The 22,188-nt window shown below is 40.9% G+C and overlaps 1 protein-coding gene across 13 annotated transcripts in view; it reads right to left on the reverse strand.

The window, feature by feature from the left end:
• The window catches only part of PXK (PX domain containing serine/threonine kinase like), an 86,281-nt gene that overhangs the window by 39,704 nt on the left and 24,389 nt on the right, over nt 1–22,188 (reverse strand). For all 13 annotated transcript variants that reach the window (XM_042236000.1, XM_015102348.3, XM_015102347.3 and 10 more), the window contains 3 exons: nt 15,039–15,089; nt 13,013–13,060; nt 6,097–6,283 (listed from right to left, as the gene is read on the reverse strand). In XM_042236000.1, coding sequence (XP_042091934.1) covers nt 6,097–6,283; nt 13,013–13,060; nt 15,039–15,089 — 286 coding nt within the window. The remainder of the gene's footprint in view (nt 1–6,096; nt 6,284–13,012; nt 13,061–15,038; nt 15,090–22,188) is intronic.

A 22,188-nucleotide genomic window follows, 5' to 3' on the forward strand; every position in this document is an offset into this window, starting at 1 on the left:
ACATGAGTCTGAGCAAACTCCAGGAGATAGTGAAGGACAGGGAAGCCTGGCGTACTGCAGTTCATGGGATCACAAAGAGTGGGACCCAACTGAGCAACTGAACAACAGCAAAAACAGAAGGAAAGGAAGAAAAGGACCAGCAATCCCCGGCTGGGGTCCCAGAGAGGAAAGCAGGGAGCTGCTGATGTCCTGAGAGCTGCTGGCCACCCATCCCCTGGGGAATGGGTGGCGTCAACATGTCTCCTCTGACAAAACACCTGCAGGCTCAGTCAGAGCAATGGGCAGGAAACGTGGCCTTGGTGGTTTCAGCCACACCTGAACACAGAACTCAGATCCTGCTGAAGGGAAGATGGACAGTGGCCACAGAAACTAAGGAGAGGTACAGACAGTATCCATATTACAGAGGAAATGCCGAAAGCTGGAGGTGCACGGGGTGCCCTTGGGGGCCATGGGCCACACTGTAAGTTTTGGGAAACCTGGACAAGACTGCCCTGCTCTTTGGGGAACAGCTCAGTTAAGCTGATGTGGGGGAGGTGGCCTGGGTTTCCCTTTCCTGAGGCACTTGGTGAGTCAGCGCAGAGGAAAGACAAAGTTCTGACATTTCATGCAAAGGGGGAAATTAATCAGCACTTCTCTGAAAACAGCACCCAACCCTTATTGTTTCATCAGGACTGTGCCCTCTAAATAGCGGCAGCTACTTAAGTGTTTGGGTTCTGGCAGGAGTCTCTGACAGTTTTCTCACACTCCTGTGCTCATCTCCTTTGGATTCCTGATTGTCTGGCATCCTGGGAGAGAGGGGAAAAATCAGGACAAGAGCAGCATGTAGAGAAGGACATGAGGAGGAGATATAGGGATCAGACAATGCTCCAGGGGCTGAGCAGCATTTTAATTGAGAAACATTCAGACACTAGACACTTGTGCAATCATACAAATGTGCAACCCTAGGTAAGGCCCTTCTTGGGAGACCGCTCATGTATAAAATGAGAGGGTTCTCCTGGAACTCAATGAGTTTGGCACAGTTGCAGGATACAAAATTAATATGCAGAAACTGGTTGCATTTCTGTATACTAACAAGAAACTATCACAAAGAAATGAAAGTAAGAAAACAATTCCATTTACAATCATATCAAGAAGAATAAATCCAACTAAACAGGTAAAAGATCTGTACTCTAAAAACTCTAAGACACTAATGAAAGAAAGTGAAGAGGACACAAACAGATGGAAAGATATACTGTGTCCATGGACTGGAAGAATGAATATAGCTAAAATGACTGTACAGGCTAAGGCAATCTACAGATTCAGTGCAATCCCTATAAAATATCACTAGCTTTTTTTCACAGAGCTAGAGCAAATAATTCTAAATTTTTATGGAAACAGAAGAGATCTTGAATAGTCAAAACAATCTTGAAAAAGAAAAGCTGGAAGTATCATGCTTCTGATTTCAAAGCACACTACAAAGGTACAATAGTCAAAACAGTATGGTACTGGGATGTGCACAAGCACACACACAAAGCATGAAGAAACAGAACAGAGCGCCCAGAAATGAACCCGTACTTCTATCAGCAATTAATCTATTAATACGACAAAGGAGGCAAGAATATACAATGGAGAAAAGACAACCTCTTCAATAAATTCGGGAAAATTAGACAGCTGAATGCAACAGAACCAAACTGGACTACTCTCTCACATCATATACAAAAATAAACTAAAAATGGATTAAAGACATAAATGGAAGACCTAAAAACATAAAATTCCTAGGAGAAAACACAGGTGACAAACTCTTTGACATTGGTCTTAGCAATGTTTTTTTTGATATGCCCCCTTGGGAAACACAAGAAGCAAAAACCAACCAATGGAACCTAATCAAACTTAAATGCTTTTGCACAGCAAAGAAAACCATCAACAAAAGAAAAAGACCAGCTACTGAATCGGAGAACAGATTTGCAAACAGCGTATCTGACAAATGGTTAATGTTCAAAATACACAAAGAACTCATACAACTAAATATCAAAACACAAAAAACACTATTAAAAAATGGGCAGAATACTTGAATAGACATTTTTCCCACGAAGACAGACAGATCGCCAACAGGTACATGAAACGATGCTCAACATCAGTACTCATCAGGGAAATGCAAATCAAAACCACAGTGAAGTTATCACCTCACACCCATCAGGATGGCTATCATCAAAAAGACCACGAATAAATAACAAGTTTTGGTGAAGATGCAGAGAAAAAGAACCCTTGTGGATTACTGATGAGAAGGTAACTTGAAATAGCCACTACAGCAAAGAATACGGAGAGCCCTCAAAAACTTCAGACGCAGAACTGCCATATGGTTGTTCAATTTCACTCCTTGGTATTTGCCAGAAGAAAATGAAAACACTAACTAGAAGAAAATATACACACCCACCATGTTCACTGTGGCATTATTCACAGTGGCTGAGATGTGGACGCAACCTAGGTATCACAGGGGCATACTAATCAGCCACAAAAAAGAATGACATCTTGCCATTTGCAACAACATGGAGGGATACAGTTGATAACTACATAATATCTTTTTATGGTGACATATGTAAGTAGACTTATCATGATGATTATTTTGACAGGTATAGAAACATCAAATCATAATGTTGTGTAACAGGAACTAACACAGTAGTGCAGGTCAATTATTCGTCAAAAACGCACAGAAAAAGAGATCAGATTTGTGGTTACCAGAGGTGGGGGCTGGAGGTAGGAGGATGGGGAATTAAATGAAGGTGGCCAAAAGGTACAAACTTCAGCTATAAGATAAATAAGTACTAGGAATGCAATACCCAGCACGATAAATATAACTAACTTTGTTGTACATTATGCATGAAAGTTACTAAGAGAGTAAACTCGAAGAGTTCTTATCACACAGAAGCAATTTCCCTTTCCTACTTTAATCCTGCATCTCTATGAGATGACGGATGGTCACTAAACTTACGGTGATCCTCATGTCACAATGTATGTAAGTCAAATCACTATGCTATATACCTAAACATATTCAGTGCTGTATGTCAATCATATCTCAATAAAACTGGAAGGAAAACAACAACACACTTACATTAAAAAATAAATAAAATAAGAGGGTTAGTCTAGATGCATCTGCTGCAAGGTCCCTGCTAGCTCTGATCCCCTGGCAACTCAAGGTATTTCTAGTACAAGCTCCCTGAGAACAAGGAGCACATTTTCCTTGCACCTGTACCCCAACACCCAGCCCCACACCCAGGACATGGCATGGCAAAGCAGAGAGTCAAGCCTCCGGAATGGATAGCATCATCACATGTACACTACCCCGTGACATTTGACCTCAGGAGGACACTAGCAGACACTGTCGGGAAACGACGCGGACGAACAAACCAGTGAACAGGGCTGAGCTGCAAGGGACTCGATAAAAGTCAGCCCAGAGTCCATGGTGTGACAATCCTGGAACAAGTGAGGTGACGTAGGTGAAATGAAAGCCATGGGAGACCTGCTCTGAGAGAACACGAGTTGTCCTGGGAGCCCCAGGCCGGTGATGCCTTTTCTCCAATGAGCTCCAAGAAACAAGTGGGGTAAAAATGCAAGCCTTGTAACAACTCAAAGTTCTGTTTCATAACTTACAGCAAATATGAGTTTGAAATAAACTTCCCTTCAGTGGGTTGCTTTCTACAAAGGCATTCTTCTTACCCCTGCAGGCACTTTCACTAGAAGACGACAGGCATGTTCTCGGGCGAGGCTCCTCAAACTTTAATATGCATGCAAATGACCTGGGGACCTTGTTAAAAACCACATCCTGATTCCAGGTTTGGGCTGGGGCCTGAATGCTACATCCCTAACAAGCTCCCGATGATGCCAGTGCTGCTGGTCAGAGGACCCGTGATGTGAGTAGCAATTTCCAACTGTGGTTTTCAAACTCGGCTGCATATTGGAATCTCTGGGGAGGGCAAGCTTACAAACTATGAACCCCATCCACAGAGATTCTGATTTGACTGGCATGAATGCAGTCTGGGCATTGGAATTTTTTTTAAAGCTCCCCAGGTGATTCCATTATGCAGAAAAGTTTCAGGCTACCCTGGTAGACTGCAGTAGACATCAGTTCGATCCCTGACCCAGGAAGATTCCACATGCCTCGGAGCAACAAAGTCCATGCGCCGTAACTACTGAGCCTGTGCTCTGGAGCCTGGGAGCTGCAATTACTGAGTCCACGTGCTGCAGCTACTGAAGCCCTCACCCTAGAGCCCGTGCCCAGAAACAAGAGATGTTACCACAATGAGAAGCCCGCACATCACAGCTAGAACAGCGAAGACCCAGCATGGCCAAAACTTAATCAGTTAATTAATTAAAAATAAGATCAAGAAAAGTTTCGTGCCTGATAAGCAGTCCTCTGTTTCCCTCTATCTGACACAAGAATAAAAGCATCTCCTTCTAATTACTTCAAAAGGAGTGTTCTAAGGACGCAAAATGTAGCCTCTAAACAGTCTATTCTCTTAGCAAGGAAATCAGCTTATTAATGATACCCAGTGTTCCACTTACACTCTCAGCATGGTTTAGCTTTAACAAATTGGCTGAATTCTAGTCACTGGTTTGGTTTTACAACAGCTTCTATTGGCCTGTTCAAGACCATGCCAGAGTGTATTAAACATTTAATCACTCATTCTGCTGACAATGGGCTTACAGAACTGCTGCTGGCCGTGTGTGTGACTGGCACCCTTTCCCACTCAGGCCCCTGGCTGCTGCTCTGTCCAGGGAAGGTTTGGAAAGGGACCACCTGCTCCCCAGGCTTTGCACACAGCAGGTTTCAGCAAGCAACTGGGAAGACACAGAAAGGCCCCTTCTGAATCACTATTGTGTTTAAAGTAATTCCCAAAAGAGCCAGGCATAATATATATTGTAAACACAAAAACAGGCAAATATAAATCAAACTGACATTACTGTACAGATCACTGTGGACTATTTACTCTCAGTTTTGTCAGGCAAGATAATAATGACAAGACTTTGTACACAGACAAGTTCTCTTCCGTATTTTTCTAAACAAGCATTAAAAATATTTTAGAACTAATTTTTGTCTTATAGAGACATGGATGGACCTAGAGTGTGTCACACCAAGGGAAGTAAGTCAGAAAGAGAAAAATAAATATCTGTTAACACATATAAGTGTGTCTAGAAAAATGGTACAGATGAACCTGTTTCAAAGGCAGGACAGAGATGCAGACATAGAGAAGGCATATGTGGACAGTGGGGAGAGGAGAGGGTGGGATGAATCGGGAGATTGGGACTGACACATATGCACTACCACACGTGACACAGATAGGTAGTGGAAAACCGCAGTAAAATATACCAGGCTCAGCTCAGTGCTCCATGGCAGCTTAGAGGGTGGGCTGGGGGTGGCGGTCAGTAGCTGAGGAGGGAGGGGATATATGTGTACATACAGCTGATTCACTTTATGGTACAGCAGAAATTAACATAACATTATAAAGCAATTATCTTCCAGTTTAAAAATATGTTCTTCTTAGATATCTACAGTAAATTACAATCAGGTAAGTACTGGCAGATGAATAATGCCCTAGAGTTGGACCGTGAAGAAAGCTGAGCGCCAAAGAATTGATGCTTTTGAACTGTGGTGTTGGAGAAGACTCTTGAGAGTCCCTTGGACTGCAAGGAGATCCAACCAGTCCATTCTGAAGGAGATGGGTCCTGGGTGTTCTTTGGAAGGACTGATGCTGAAGCTGAAACTCCAGTACTCTGGCCACCTCATGCGAAGAGTTGACTCATTGGAAAAGAAATGCTGGCAGGGATTAGGGGCAGGAGGAGAAGGGGATGACAGAGGGATGGCGGGATGGCATCACCGACTTGATGGACATGAGTTTGAGTGAACTCCGGGAGTTGGTGATGGACAGGGAGGCCTGGCGTGCTGCAATTCATGGGGTCACAAAGAGTCAGACATGACTGAGGGACTGAACTGAACTGAACTGAATGCCCTAGAACACATCTCCCCATCTGGAAGGAGAGTTTGTCCCACATATATTATCTCCGGCAAAGAAAAGTGCCTCTTTTATCCCAGGAATGTAGCTGATAGATTCCTCTACTTACCAGTGTAGTTTGCAGAATAGTTGTTTGGATCTAGAAACTTCTTAACCAGCTCACAGTTAGACAAGATATGATTTGTGGTGATAACGTTGAGATAGTTCTGAAGACCTTTCTGCCTCTCAGCTATAAATTCACGATCCATGTTACCAATCAATTTTTTGGGAGGAAGAGGTAGACTTAGGCCTGCAATCTTTAATTAAAAAGAAAAAAGAAAAGTATTATACTCATGTCATCCCCAAATAAGACAGAATAGCAGAATCCCTGAGCCAACAGGTTTCGTTAGGTCTAAAACATTTCAGGATACATCCTAATCAGTCGTATTGTAAAACTGTGAAAACCTGTACATCTTAGAACTGATAAAATACTTTACTAAGTGTAGCACTTTAAGACTTAATTTTTTAAATGAAATTTACACATAAACATATTTTCCGAGAGTCAAATACTTTTGTTTATTACCACTGGCAGTCCCATGATGCTCGCTCCCCACCACCCCAGCCGAAAGGTGACATATCCATTCCCCACTCCCCAAAGGGGGCCACATTCAACTCTTTCAGCTGATCTTTTGGAAGAAGTGATGGTTTACATTGTTATGCCTCGATTTTTCACTTTTAGGCATTATCTGCAAGTTTCTCGTTACTGGAGATGAGGGTTAAGTTCTCTTTCACGACCTGATCTCATCCACACACATTCTAAACCTAATTCTTCCAACAGCATGATACCATCACTTAAATAAGTGCAGCATGCATGCTTACATTAGGTAAAATATACTCACAACTGAGTCAAAGAGCATGCTTACTACTACTTTCTGTCAACTAACATTTTTTTTTCTAGTTTTCTCTTCAACTACAAACTCTCCATCTAAGCCTTTCTTGAACACGCTGAGATACAAAGATGAAACAATGTCATCTTGAAGAGCACTTTCCAGAACCCAGCAACCTATTCCAAGCAGGACAGGTGGTCCCTAGACCTGCCACAAGACTTGCGTCCCAGGACCTCCCTTCACCACCATGTTAGAGAAGCCTCTGCCCTTTCTCCTGCTAAACCCCATTTCTATATCCATGCCTGCCTTTATCTTAGATAATCCCCTCACTTTTGGTCGAGATACCCTCTGTCAGCTTCCTAGAAAAGGAGAATTGTTTGAAACCTTGCACGTTAATAAAAAATGTCTTTATTTGGACAGGTCTCCTCTTTATTATGTAAATATCTCCAACTGTGCCTGCATTCTCCAGTCCAAAGAATGTTCAACTCTCTCCAGAGGCAAAAAACCCAGTTTCTCCACTGGAGAAGAGCAGGCATAAGTTGCTCAGATGGGGAGCTGTGGGGATCCAACTACTTAAACATACTTTCAACTCCTGATTTTAGCTTGACCTCACCCCACGTTGGAGGTAGCACTTGGTGCTGTCAATCGGGACCCAGTGGGTTTATCCACCCTTACTGCCATCTCGTAATTCCGCCTTCCCATATCTGCTTAATTAGTTAGCTCTCATCCACTGGATTTTTAGTTTTTAATGTTTTTGTTATAATTTTCTCCTCTCCTATTTGTCCTTGAAGGGGTGTGTGTGTGTGTGTGTGTGTGTGTGTACATACACAAGATCAAATTTACTGCTGTTTTAGAGTGGCTTGGGGAGAAAGGAAAAGTAAATGCAGGTGTGCAATCTACATCATTTTCCAGATCATTTAAAACTTTGATTCTATTTTTTAAACTTAAAAAACAAAGTATCAGATTGGTGTCATAATTTAATGAGCAAAACACTGCTTTCAATGAGCAGTACTAGTCTACCCTTGTGCTTAGAGTGGTCCAAGTGGCATGTGTACTCATCTAGGGCAAGGTCTAAAACAGAAAGGCATCTTGAATTCAGAGAAGCATGTCATCTAAATCATCCATGTGAGCAAACCTAACTGAGCCTGCTTCCCCCCATTTTTTCAAACAATGAAGATCTTGAACTTGGCAATTAGGCAAGTTTGAACCTTGAACTTGAATTAGGCCTTGAACTTGAATTAGGCAAGATGAAAAGGTAGGCTGATAATTCTGAACTGCCTGTTTCTACAACACACTTATGAAAATATGTTAGAGCACAAAGTGAATTTTCAACCATGGCCAAATTCACTGCCAGATAAGACACTCAATTTCAGGCTGTTTTCCTCTCTCATACAATTACGCTTTATGGAACAGCAGTTTCTTTATTAACTAAATAGAAAAGCAAAGTTATGAAGCAAGCACATCACTCATCTGGTACACATCCAAGTCAATTGTTTTATTACTATTTTTGTTCAGGAGCACTGGAATCAATGGTAATGTGTTACTGAAAATATAATTGATTTATTTCTTTTAAAAACTCTTTTAATAAGTTGCAGGATATAATCTCATCTGCGTGTCGGTGTGCACCTACGTGTAAGCCCAGGCATACAGTTACATATACACGAAAAATGTCTAAAAGGACTTACTCTACCTGCTTTAGAGTAGCTACTTCTGGGAGTGGGTTGGTCAATCAATTTTTAATTCTATACTATGAAATGTTAAAGTATCTTATTTATTATTTTTCAATTAAAAAAAGAAAAACACTTTTGCTCATCAGAGTTATCATATATACAATAAGGATTAAAATATATATATATATATACCACCAGCCAATATCAGCACATCTGCCTGCACTACTCACTCAAGAGCAGACTCAGCTGAAGCCCAGGTCACTCAGAATGGAAAGTCACATCTGACAAGATCAGATTTAAACCCCAGTTAGGGCTATTTTTCACTCACAGTGGGGATGTCAGAATGAATTAGATAAGCTATCTGTTTCAAACTTGGTGACCTCCAAGCTTTAAAAAAAATTATTATAAATTATTTTTTTTTTAAGTCAAGCATCATTTCTCTTTAGGTAAACTAGACAGCATATTAAAAAGCAGAGACATTACTCTGCCAACAAAGGTCCGTCTAGTCAAAGCTATGGTTTTTCCAGTAGTCATGTATGAGCCGGACTATAAAGAAAGCTGAGCACCAAATAATTGATGCTTTTGAACTGAGGTGTTGGAGTCTTGAGAGTCCCTTCGACTGCAAGAAGATCCAACCAGTCCATCCTAAAGGAAATCAGTCCTCAATATTCATTGGAAGGACTGATGCTGAAGCTAAAGCTCCAATACTCTGGCCACCTGATGTGAAGAACTGACTCACTGGAAAAGACCCTGATGCTGGGAAAGATTGAAAGCAGGAGAAGAAGGGGACGACAGAGGATGAGATAGTTGGATGGCATCACCGACTCGATGGACATGAGTTTGAGCAAGCTCCAGGAGCTGGTGATGGACAGGGAAGCCTGGCGTGCTGCAGTCCATGGGGTCACAAAGAGTCAGACACAACTGAGTGACTGAACTGAACTGAACTGAACTGAAATGGACTGCTCTGCCCAGATACCTCATCAGCTCTTCCAAATCATCAGGTGACACAAAGAATTCTTTGCCAACAGCTGAGAGTAGAGTGTCTCTGCCATGTCAGTCTGCTAGGCACATGGCAGGTGCTTTTCTGCCCCGGTTTGGGTTCTCAGGAGAAATTTTTCTTCAGGTGTTGAAACTTTGCAGTGTGTGTGTGATTTTAAAATCTTGCCTTTGACAGGAGGCTAGCATTCAAGAGAAGTTCACTTTCTCTTTCAGCTTCTCCCAGAACTTCTCAAATGCTTACCCATCACAGAATATAAAGTTTAGAACTCCTGTGACTTGTTAGAAAGGAGGGCAAGAGAATACTAGCACACATATGATGAAGGCCCTCAGCCACTGACTTCCTAGACACCTCCACAGGGACGACTTCAAGCAAAGGCACCTCATATGACTTTTTTTTTAAAAACTGTTCCCTTTTTAAAGTGCCCTTTGGATTCCATTCTTGAGTTCCCTGTATAAAGGAAAGAGAACAGTAAAGCCAGCAGAGAAGTCCCCAGAGTTCCTCTACTTGTAACACCTGCAGAGTGACAAAGCAAAGTGGGATTGACAGCCAAAGCGGGGTCTCGAGCCCGTAACCTGACCCATGCTAGCCCAGCAAAAACTTCTAAACTCCATGGCAAACTCTATCAGTTTCCAGAAAACTAGTTTTTTTTGTCTGGAGGAAAAAATCTTCTACCTCTGAATCAGCTGATGTCCCACTTCCGTTAATAATCTGCAAATTGCCTTGAACTCCATTCCAGCAAGTATTCCAAGGAGCGCTAAGTGCTCATCAGACCCTAATTTGTCCCCATTTCCCCTCAGTGTTCAGTAGAGTCTCTCCCATGTGAAAAATGGGCAGTGAAACCAAATCACAAAACATTTGTGCTATAAGAGATCTGCGAAGTCATCTGGTTCAGCCTTTTAGCTTCATATGGAGACAGTGAGGACAGAGAGGAAGTACCAGAGCCCAGGCAGAGGCTGGGTCCCCGTCTCAAGCCTGAGGGTCCCCTACAGTTCTCATCACTGTAGCTCCTGCTGCTGTCTTTTCCCGTGTCTCATTCTATCTCCCTGTATGGTCATTGATTTGATGGTGCCTTTAAAATAAGGTAGTGGTTTCTCTTCACTGTTATCACAAGATATATTCGCTACAAAAAATTGGGAAAATACAGCTCTTCTTCTGTTTTTCCACTTATATAACTTGCACGTGTTTATTTGTACTGAACTTGGAAAGTACAGAATGGTACAAAGAACCAGGGGGGAAAAAAAAACAACAGAACCCATAATCCTGCCACCTGGAGGTCCCCATTGTTAACATTCTGGCAAACTTCCTCCCAATCATTTTTCCTAAACATTTCATGTAATTATTATATTGCATGGATACTTTTACACACTGCTTTATTTCACTTAGATATTTTTTCTATTGGATTCAAACAACCCTGCATATGTGTATTATATTTCTCTTCCTTCAGCAGGAACTCATTTATCTGTCAGAAGGGTAATCAGAAACTGAAATTCATAGTCACAGTTTTATTTTGTGGTTTTGGAGTCTTTTGGGTCTGTTTTATGGAGGTTGTTTTGAAATTATTTTACTGCCAAAAAGTTGTATGTACTTTCTTCTGTCTGTTTACTTGGATCCAGGAAAACCTCCCACTGAAGTGCTGTCTGGCCATATCCTGCCCAACACAAGCCAACATCAATACACGTGGATATTTGCATTTGAAATAAGATGCACATTGAAAGTGCCCATTTTAAAAGGGAAAATTACACTGATGTAAAAATAAATTTCTATTCTATTAAATAAGGCCATAACTGAATAGTCATGGAGATTCAACTTTATATCCCCAAAGCAAGAACAAGCAGGAGATAAGACTTTCCTTCCCACCCTGTATTCTTGGGGTCTAGGCCCAGGCAGTTTCCATTTCAGAAGTATCTCTCTCATGATTCTTACTCAGCCCTGGCTGAATAGCACTGTACAAAATCACGACCCTTTCTTTTAAAATCAGGCAAGGGTTCACTTGTGCATAAAGATGAAAGCACATAGTAGGCCCAACATTAGCTCCCAGATGTTCATGCCACTTTGAGCACATGGAAATGTCTGGAGAGCCTTGTGGGGAAGACCCAATGCAGGAATAAACAGCATGTCAGTCAGTGGCTCACCTACAATAGTCATCAGACACCCAGTTTTTGTCTGAGTGGAAAGACTATGCTCTTAAAATCCACAAGTGAAACCAATTAAAGCCATCTCTGAGAATCTGATCTCTGTTGATATTCTATCTGGATATTTAAACTGGTCACACTACAATTAAAATGGAGACAGACACCATGTGTGAAGCAAGACCATATGTCAATGACATAAAGGTCTGCAGATACTCAGGCCAGTTTTGCTGGATGGAGAACATGGCATTCAGCAGTGTTGCAAATAATGTGAAAGTCTGGACTCTACAAATGCTCTTTTTCCAAAGGCTGCTCAGTAAAAAATGGCCTTTTGATGGACAGGCAGCATGACATTCCCTCCCAGCCCTCCATCCTCCTGCCCTCTGTGGATAGGATCGGAGATCACTCAGAATCAGTGATGAGACAGTGCACCTCCCAGGTGAGCTGGTCGTGAGCTAAGCATGCTGGTTCAAGGATTTATGCCACCATTCAAAGTTGAGATACAATAAAGGCCCAATGAAAGTGACAGAGAACTGTTAGTCCCTCAGTCGTGTCTGACTCTTTGCGACCCCATGGACTGTAGCCCACCAGGCTCCTCTGTTGATGGAATTCTCCAAGCAAGGATACTGGAGTGAGTCGCCACTTCCTTCCCAGGGGAACTTCCCAACCCAGGCATGGAACCCAGGTCTCCTGCATTACAGGCAGATTCTTTCCTGAATCATGGCCTTAGCCACCAGGGAAGCCCCAGTGGGCTTCAATAATCCTGGCGCTTGAAGGCCAGTCTGCCAGGTGGGGCGTGGCAATGCTGCCAACCCCTAGGGGGCCACGCTTCCCTAGGACCCTGCAGCAGTAGCAGAGCCAGATGTGTTTCCAGCTCAGCCCTCTTTCCACTATGGCCACCAAGTTACAAACATTTAACCAAAGGGATTTGGAAATACATATTTAAGAGAAAAAAGGTAATGCTGAAAAAGGCTGCGTCTCTAGTTACTGCTGAGTGCTGATCTGTACTGCTGACTATGTGGCCTAGTTTAAGAGAGTCTGAGAGTCCCCGCTCTCAGTGAACAATTCTATTAATCCATCTAGGCATTTCTAACCTGTGAAAAGGAGATAACACACAGCATCCCATGACTGCGGTAAGGACGCAGTCTGGCACAAAGGTGGCCGGCTGTATGGTGACTATTATAAATGGCATTTATTCCCCAAGTCTATTTTTAGAGTCACACATCATCTGTTTGAAGTACAAGCTTATCTCCTTTGCTAGGGAAATCTGATAACTTCTTGATCCTGATGTTGCCATTTCCAACCCATTTCTAAGATACCCCCTGCAATAAATGTGTCATTGGTGTTTTAGAATAATTACCTGCAAGCTGTTGTTCAGCAAATCAAAGTCACTGTATCTCCTAACAATCTGTAAGAAAGAAAACAGTGGTGTTTTGATTCAGCACAAACCATCAGTTTTCATTTCCTTATTTAATACTTATTGGCGTTCTAGAGTCAAGACACTTGCACCAAGGGTAGCAGGGCTTATACCTGGAGCCTAACTTGTTTAACTTGGCAGCCCCAGAAAGCAGACCGAGCAGTGTCCCAGAGTTGGCTGGGCCGTGGGAAACTGGTTAATGCCAGCCAAATTCACAAGATGCCAAGAGGTAAGAGAGAAGGATGATGTTTTGAGGGTGAATAGCCCTTTAATTTTTTTTTTTCCAATTACCTAGGCACCTAGTTAACTAGAAAGATGAGTTAATAATTTACCAAAAAAAAAAAAAAAGTTTAACTGAACATGAAAACAAAGTAAATGGATGTAGACAGTTTTGAAGCTCTTCCATCTTTGCCCTGAATAACGCTGCCGCTCTCTGAGATCACAGCAGTTTAGAGGCTGGATGCACCTGCCAGCACCACCCTTCACCAACTCCCCTCCTGGCAACAGTCCACACCCACTGTCCACGCCTTTTCTCTTAGTTATACTGGTGCCACTGATTATGCCACAGCAAATTACACTAGCTCTTCAGTCAGAGGGGAAGGAAGCTATCTGGCTTTCAAATAGTTTTTCTAATGTTTATTGATTATTCTCAAATATTAGTGTGCAGAACTACTTGGAGATCATTGAGGACCCCACCCACCCAAAGGGAAACAAATTCAGGAGGTTAAGTATCTACATTTTTATTAAGGATTCCCCAGCCTCCAAAGCACTGGATTTACAAGACTAACATATAAGGTTGATTTTTCTGGTAGGACACTGTCCTTGGGCCTGCTTGGCATACATATATATCAAAAAGTTAAACATGGGGCCATACCTAATAATTGCAAGGGAGCAAAAGGTGGCATAGAGAATACTTGAATTCTAACCTTGTTCCGTCATGGACTTCAGTGTGATCTTGGACTAGCTAAAACTTGACTTTTGAATGTAAAATGGGGCTAATGTGATGGCACAGAACTGGCTTTAATGGGCTAAGTGAATTAACATGCTTGAGCCAGTGCCTAACAATAAACGTTCAGTTCAGTTCAGTCGCTCAGTCGTGTCTGACTCTTTGCAATCCCATGGACTGTAGCACACCAGGTTTCCCTGTCCATCACCAACTCCAGGAGCTTGTTCAAACTCATGTCCATCAAGTCTGTGATGTTATAATTATTCCAACTAAAAGTAGTTAGAATTTTCAGGCAAATACAAGACTAAGTACGGGCCTTTGAGGTCAAAGACTGCTTAAGGTGAGAGGTAAGGTTCAAGCTGGGCTGTGAAGGACAAGGTAAGATTTTTGGAAGATGGAACACAGAAGTCATTATAATTACTACAACAGGAAAGAAATGGCTCCTGTATAGAATTCAGCCACTCTCTGCAAGTCAACTGGGATGGAAAGGACCTCTAGATCTATATAGTAAGTTCTCTTTCTCTGAGGCCAACCATCAGGAAAGCAGGCCTTGGAGCTGTAAACAGACATCGCCCGTGGTCAGTGCAGGACCTAGCCCTAGAAACTGCCCATGACTAGACTTAAGAGTCCATGAAATGCAACATCCGAACTGCATGATGTCTAGGGCATGATCTCATCTTTCAAGCTGGTGGACTGACTACTAACCTGCCCTACCCACACCATGGCTTCAGGGGAGGAGGCTTGAATTATTCAACAGGAGGAACAAAACAAGTCAGTTGCCTACTCTGCTTACTCTGTGTCCAACTGGGGAACACATTCCTAATCTCTGTGGTAACATCATACATGAATTAAACCAAACAACTGAGAACAGAAAGCCTTTTGTAAGAGATGTCTTAGATCTAAAGTTTTATAAAAGAAATACAATGTATATTTATGTGTGTTTTAGTTTTTGTAGATTTTTAGATGATTTCCTGCCAGAATTTTGTTTAAATATTTTTCCTGTGACAAAAAAAAAAAGCTTACCTGCCAGCTATTTTCTGCGGAAATTCCTCTTTGTACCCGAATGATATATTCCTAAAAAAGAAGGACAAAAAAGTCTCTATTATAAAACCCAAATCAGAGGATCAAAAATATGATGTGAAAGCATCAGATAGAGTAAACTTCAGAAAAGATTACTAGAGACAGAGAGGGGCATAAAGATAAAAGGGTAATCTCATAGCAGGACACAGCAGTCTTGTGGCGTGTGGGATCCCAGTTTCCCAGCCAGGGATGAACCCGCGCCCCCTGCATTAAAAGCATGCAGTCTTAACCACTGGACCACCAGGGAAGTCCCCAAGACACAGCAATCTTGAATGTGTATCACATTCAAACACCAGAGCTGTAAGACATGTGAAACAAAAACCGACAAGGACTGGAAGAAGAAATAGACAAATACATCATCCGAGTCGGAGATTTCAACACCTCTCCCGCAGCAACTGATAGAACAACAGAAACCCATAAGGACAGAGAAGAATTCAACAAAACCACTAATGATGAAAAATTAATCAACAGTTGATCCCAGCAAACAATGAACATTTTTATTGAAGACCTGGGGACTATTACCCAGGAGACAGTCTTTCAAAAAGCTCTTGAGGACTGTTGGGCCTGTTAGAGGTCAAGGCACAGTTCCACAAGTTTTGCAGACAAACAGTTATTCATCAAATGACATATCAACCGTTTACACAACCCAGATCTGCAGGTAAGAAACAAGTCATACAAAGCAAGTCGTGATCACGGTAACTTCTTACTAGAATGAGAAAGAATGTTGTTTCCTAAACAGGTCTAGTTAATGCAGAAGCAGAATACATACTATAGGGGAGGGCTCTGGGAGGCCCAAATGGGCTGAAAGAAATTTTACATCTCATTTTTTTCTTGTCCTGCCATAAAATATGAACTTCATTTCATCATCATCAACCAACAAATGTAATCAGCATTTATAGAACACTCCATTCGACAATAGCAGAATACACATTCCTTTCAAGAGGATATACAGACGGCAAATAAGCACAGAAAAAGATATTCAACATTACCAGTCATCAATCAAATGCAAAGTAAGACTACAGTGAGATATCACTGTATTTCTATCAGAATAGCTCAAACAAAAAAATAATGATAACACCAAATGCTGGCTAGGGAAATAGCCAAATAGGGAAACTGGATCACATAAATCAACGGTGGGAATTTTAAATGGCACTGAAACTCTATAATATGGTTTGGCAACTTTTTTTTTTTTTTTTTAATTAAAACATGCAGCTATCATTATGACCCAACTGCACTCCTGGACATTCATTCCAAAGAAACAAAAACTTATATCTATACAGTAACTTATACATGAATGTTCACAGCTATTTTATTGGTAATAGCCCCAAAGTAGAAAAGCCAGATGTCTTTAAACAGGTGTATGTTTAAACTTCACCACTTCCATACCAGGGAATACTACTTGGCAACAAAAATGAATGAACCATTGATACGTGCAACAAACTAGATGAATCTCTGGAGGATCCTGTGTGTGAGTGCTTAGTCGCTCAGTCACGTCAGACTCTTCGACCCCATGGACTGTAGCCCACCAGACTCCTCTGTCCATGGGGATTATACAGCCAGGCATACTGGAGTAGGTCACCATGCCCTCCTCCAGGGGATCTTCCCAACCCAGGGATCAAACTCAGGTCTCCCCCACTGCAGGCAGATTCTTTACCAGCTGAGCCACCAGGGAAGCCCGTCTGGAGGATTACATGGCGTGAAAAGACAATCCCCAAAGATTATAAACTACATGTCTTCACTTAGACAATATTTATGAAGTGACAGAATCACAGATATGGAGAACAGCCTATTGGTTGTCAACAGTTATGGCTGGGGTAGCAGGCTGTGTGTGGAAGGGAATCAGGTGTGACTACAGAAGGGCAAGGTGATGTGCTATGGTTTGAATGTCTTGGTCCCCACAAGGTTCACATAGTGAAATACTAACTCCCCAAAATGATGGTATTAAAAAGTGGGAGGACCTTTGGGAGTTACTTAGGTCATGAGAGCAAAGCCCTCAAGAATGGGATTAGCACCCTTACGAGAGAGGCTCCAGAGGGGTCCCTCACCCCTTCCGGCACATGGGATTGTTTGAGAAGGTGCTAGCTCTGAACCAGGAAGAGGACCATCAGAAGGCAGCCATGCTCGCACATTAGTCTTGGACTCTCAGCCTCCTGAACCATGAGAAACAAATCCATTGTGGACAGGCCACTCAGTTTATGGCATTTTGTTAGAGCAGTCCGAATGGACTAAGACATGAGTGTGTCTGGGCCGATGGAAAGGTGCTGTATCCTCACTGGTCAATGTTAATATTTTGGTTGTGATATCATATCAAGTTTAGCCAGACAATTACCAATGACAAACTCGATAACAGATATATGGGATCTCTGCAATGTTTCTTACAATTGTACGTGAATGTGCAATTATCTCAAATTTAAAAAATTAACCTTAGGCATTCAAAATTAGTTTAGTAGAATCAGAGGACTAAGATCAGTGATTTTTCCTGCTCAAAGTTTGCATATAAGCTTTTCCGTTAGAAAAGGCTATGGTTAAGAAAACAGATAAAAAGGTAGTATAGGTATGCAGTGATAGCATTTTCCAAAGAAACCAAATTCAGTGACACCTCCCCCTCCTCCCAAGCTGCCTGATCATTGGAAGCTGCCTGATCCTGGGGAGCAAGGAGAAGCGAGAGAGTTAAAAATACCATTCCTGCTTTCTGGAGAGTTTTTATCATAAATGGATGTTGAATTTTGTCAAAGGCCTTCTCTGCATCTATTGAGATAATCATATGGTTTTTATTTTTCAATTTGTTAATGTGGTGAATTACATTGATTGATTTGCGGATATTGAAGAATCCTTGCATCCCTGGGATAAAGCCCACTTGGTCATGGTGTATGATCTTTTTAATGTGTTGTTGGATTCTGATTGCTAGAATTTTGTTGAGGATTTTTGCATCTATGTTCATCAGTGATATTGGCCTGTAGTTTTCTTTTTTTGTGACATCTTTGTCAGGTTTTGGTATTAGGGTGATGGTGGCCTCATAGAATGAGTTTGGAAGTTTACCTTCCTCTGCAATTTTCTGGAAGAGTTTGAGGAGGATAGGTGTTAGCTCTTCTAGAAATTTTTGGTAGAATTCAGCTGTGAAGCCGTCTGGACCTGGGCTTTTGTTTGCTGGAAGATTTCTGATTACAGTATCAATTTCCGTGCTTGTGATGGGTCTGTTAAGATTTTCTATTTCTTCCTGGTTCAGTTTTGGAAAATTGTACTTTTCTAAGAATTTGTCCATTTCTTCCACGTTGTCCATTTTATTGGCATACAACTGCTGATAGTAGTCTCTTATGATCCTTTGTATTTCTGTGTTGTCTGTTGTGATCTCTCCATTTTCATTTCTAATTTTATTGATTTGATTTTTCTCTCTGCTTCTTGATGAGTCTGGCTAATGGTTTGTCAATTTTATTTATCCTTTCAAAGAACCAGCTTTTGGCTTTGTTGATTTTTGCTATGGTCTCTTTTGTTTCTTTTGCATTTATTTCTGCCCTAATTTTTAAGATTTCTTTCCTTCTACTAACTCTGGGGTTCTCCAACTCTTCCTTTTCTAGTTGCTTTAGTTGTAGAGTTAGGTTATTTATTTGGCTTTTTCTTGTTTCTTGAGGTATGCCTGTATTGCTATGAACTTTCCTCTTAGCACTGCTTTTATAGTGTCCCACAGGTTTTGGGTTGTTGTGTTTTCATTTTCATTAGTTTCTATGCATATTTTGATTTCTTTTTGATTTCTTCTGTGATTTGTTGGTTATTCAGAAGTGTGTTATTCAACCTCCATATGTTGGAATTTTTAATAGTTTTTCTCCTGTAATTGAGATCTAATCTTAATGCATTATGGTCAGAAAAGATGCTTGGAATGATTTCGATTTTTTTGAATTTATCAAGTTTAGATTTATGGCCCAGGATGTGATCTATCCTGGAGAAGGTTCCATGAGCACTTGAAAAAAAGGTGAAATTCATTGTTTTGGGGTGAAATGTCCTATAGATATCAATTAGGTCTAACTGATCTAATGTATCATTTAAAGTTTGCGTTTCTTTGTTAATTTTCTGTTTAGTTGATCTGTCCATAGGTGTGAGTGGGGTATTAAAGTCTCCCACTATTATTGTGTTATTGTTGATTTCCCCTTTCATACTTGTTAGCATTTGTCTTACATATTGTGGTGCTCCTATATTGGGTGCATATATATTTATAATTGTTATATCTTCTTCTTGGATTGTTCCTTTGATCATTATGTAGTGGCCTTCTTTGTCTCTTTTCACAGCCTTTGTTTTAAAGTCTATTTTATCGGATATGAGTATTGCCACTCCCGCTTTCTTTTGGTCTCTATTTGCCTGGTGTATCTTTTTCCAGCCCTTCACTTTCAGTCTGTATGTGTCCCTTGTTTTGAGGTGGGTCTCTTGTAAGCAGCATATAGAGGGCTCTCCAGAAAGCAGGAATAGAAGGAACATACCTCAACATAATAAAAGCTATCTATGACAAACCCACAGCAAACATTATCCTCAATGGTGAAAAATTGAAAGCATTTCCCCTAAAGTCAGGAACAAGACAAGGGTGTCCACTTTCACCGCTACTATTCAACATAGTTCTGGAAGTTTTGGCCACAGCAATCAGAGCAGAAAAAGAAATAAAAGGAATCCAAATTGGAAAAGAAGAAGTAAAACTCTCACTGTTTGCAGATGACATGTTCCTCTACATGGAAAACCCTAAAGACTCCACCAGAAAATTACTAGAGCTAATCAATGAATATAGTAAAGTTGCAGGATATAAAATCAACACACAGAAATCCCTTGCATTCCTATACACGAATAATGAGAAAGTAGAAAAAGAAATTAAGGAAACAATTCCATTCACCATTGCAACGAAAAGAATAAAATACTTAGGAATATATCTACCTAAAGAAACTAAAGACCTATATATAGAAAACTATAAAACACTGATGAAAGAAATCAAAGAGGACACTAATAGATGGAGAAATATACCATGTTCATGGATCGGAAGAATCAATATAGTGAAAATGAGTATACTACCCAAAGCAATTTACAAATTCAATGCAATCCCTATCAAGCTACCAGCCACATTTTTCACAGAACTAGAACAAATAATTTCAAGATTTGTATGGAAATACAAAAACCTCGAATTGCCAAAGCAATCTTGAGAAAGAAGAATGGAACTGGAGGAATCAACTTGCCTGACTTCAGGCTCTACTACAAAGCCACAGTCATCAAGACAGTATGGTACTGGCACAAAGACAGGCATATAGATCAATGGAACAAAATAGAAAGCCCAGAGATAAATCCACACACATATGGACACCTTATCTTTGACAAAGGAGGCAAGAATATACAATGGAGTAAAGACAATCTCTTTAACAAGTGGTGCTGGGAAAACTGGTCAACCACTTGTAAAAGAATGAAACTAGATCACTTTCTAACACTGCACACAAAAATAAACTCAAAATGGATTAAAGATCTAAATGTAAGATCAGAAACTATAAAACTCCTAGAGGAGAACATAGGCAAAACACTCTCAGACATAAATCACAGCAGGATCCTCTATGATCCACCTCCCAGAATTCTGGAAATAAAAGCAAAAATAAACAAATGGGATCTAATTAAAATTAAAAGCTTCTGCACAACAAAGGAAACTATAAGCAAGGTGAAAAGACAGCCTTCTGAATGGGAGAAAATAATAGCAAATGAAGCAACTGACAAACAACTAATCTCAAAAATATACAAGCAACTTCTGCAGCTCAATTCCAGAAAAATAAACGACCCAATCAAAAAATGGGCCAAAGAACTAAATAGACATTTCTCCAAAGAAGACATACGGATGGCTAACAAACACATGAAAAGATGCTCAACATCACTCATTATTAGAGAAATGCAAATCAAAACCACAATGAGGTACCACTTCACACCAGTCAGAATGGCTGCGATCCAAAAATCTGCAAGCAATAAATGCTGGAGAGGGTGTGGAGAAAAGGGAACCCTCCTACACTGTTGGTGGGAATGCAAACTAGTACAGCCACTATGGAGAACAGTGTGGAGATTCCTTAAAAAATTGCAAATAGAACTACCTTATGACCCAGCAATCCCACTGCTGGGCATACACACCAAGGAAACCAGAATTGAAAGAGACACATGTACCCCAATGTTCATCGCAGCACTGTTTATAATAGCCAGGACATGGAAACAACCTAGATGTCCATCAGCAGATGAATGGATAAGAAAGCTGTGGTACATATACACAATGGAGTATTACTCAGCCATTAAAAAGAATTCATTTGAATCAGTTCTGATGAGATGGATGAAACTGGAGCCGATTATACAGAGTGAAGTAAGCCAGAAAGAAAAACACCAATACAGTATACTAACACATATATATGGAATTTAGGAAGATGGCAATGACAACCCTGTATGCAAGACAGGGAAAGAGACACAGATGTGTACAACGGACTTTTGGACTCAGAGGGAGAGGGAGAGGGTGGGATGATTTGGGAGAATGACATTCTAACATGTATACTATCATGTGAATTGAATTGCCAGTCTATGTCTGACGCAGGATGCAGCATGCTTGGGGCTGGTGCATGGGGATGACCCAGAAAGATGTTATGGGGAGGGAGGTGGGAGGGGGGTTCATGTTTGGGAATGCATGTAAGAATTAAAGATTTTAAAATTTAAAAAATAAAAAACTAAAAAAAAAAAATACCATTCCTAAGACTTGCTAAATCAGAATCTACAAGATAGAAATTAGGAATCAGAAGTTTTCATAGCTTCCCCAGGTAATCAAATAAGCAGGAAACAAGAGACCTCGCTCAGCCTTCTGCTTACAAACACAGGGACTTATGATGAAGCACAGAAAAAAACAGAAACTTTTTTTTCCTCAAATACTCAGAATTGTTTTAACATCTTGGGATGCTATGATTCAGGTATTACTCACAGTAACTACTCAACAAATGCTTAATCAACACGGGGCTCAACAAATCCTTTCTACTGAATTAATTCTGAATTAAAAAGGTTATGTAGAAAATAAAGCCAAATAAGCCTTGTTAACTTGGCAGCTGAATTTAAAAAT

This window comes from Ovis aries, chromosome 19 (assembly GCF_016772045.2).
Source record: "Ovis aries strain OAR_USU_Benz2616 breed Rambouillet chromosome 19, ARS-UI_Ramb_v3.0, whole genome shotgun sequence".
In the NCBI taxonomy this organism is placed as follows: Eukaryota; Metazoa; Chordata; class Mammalia; order Artiodactyla; family Bovidae; genus Ovis; species Ovis aries.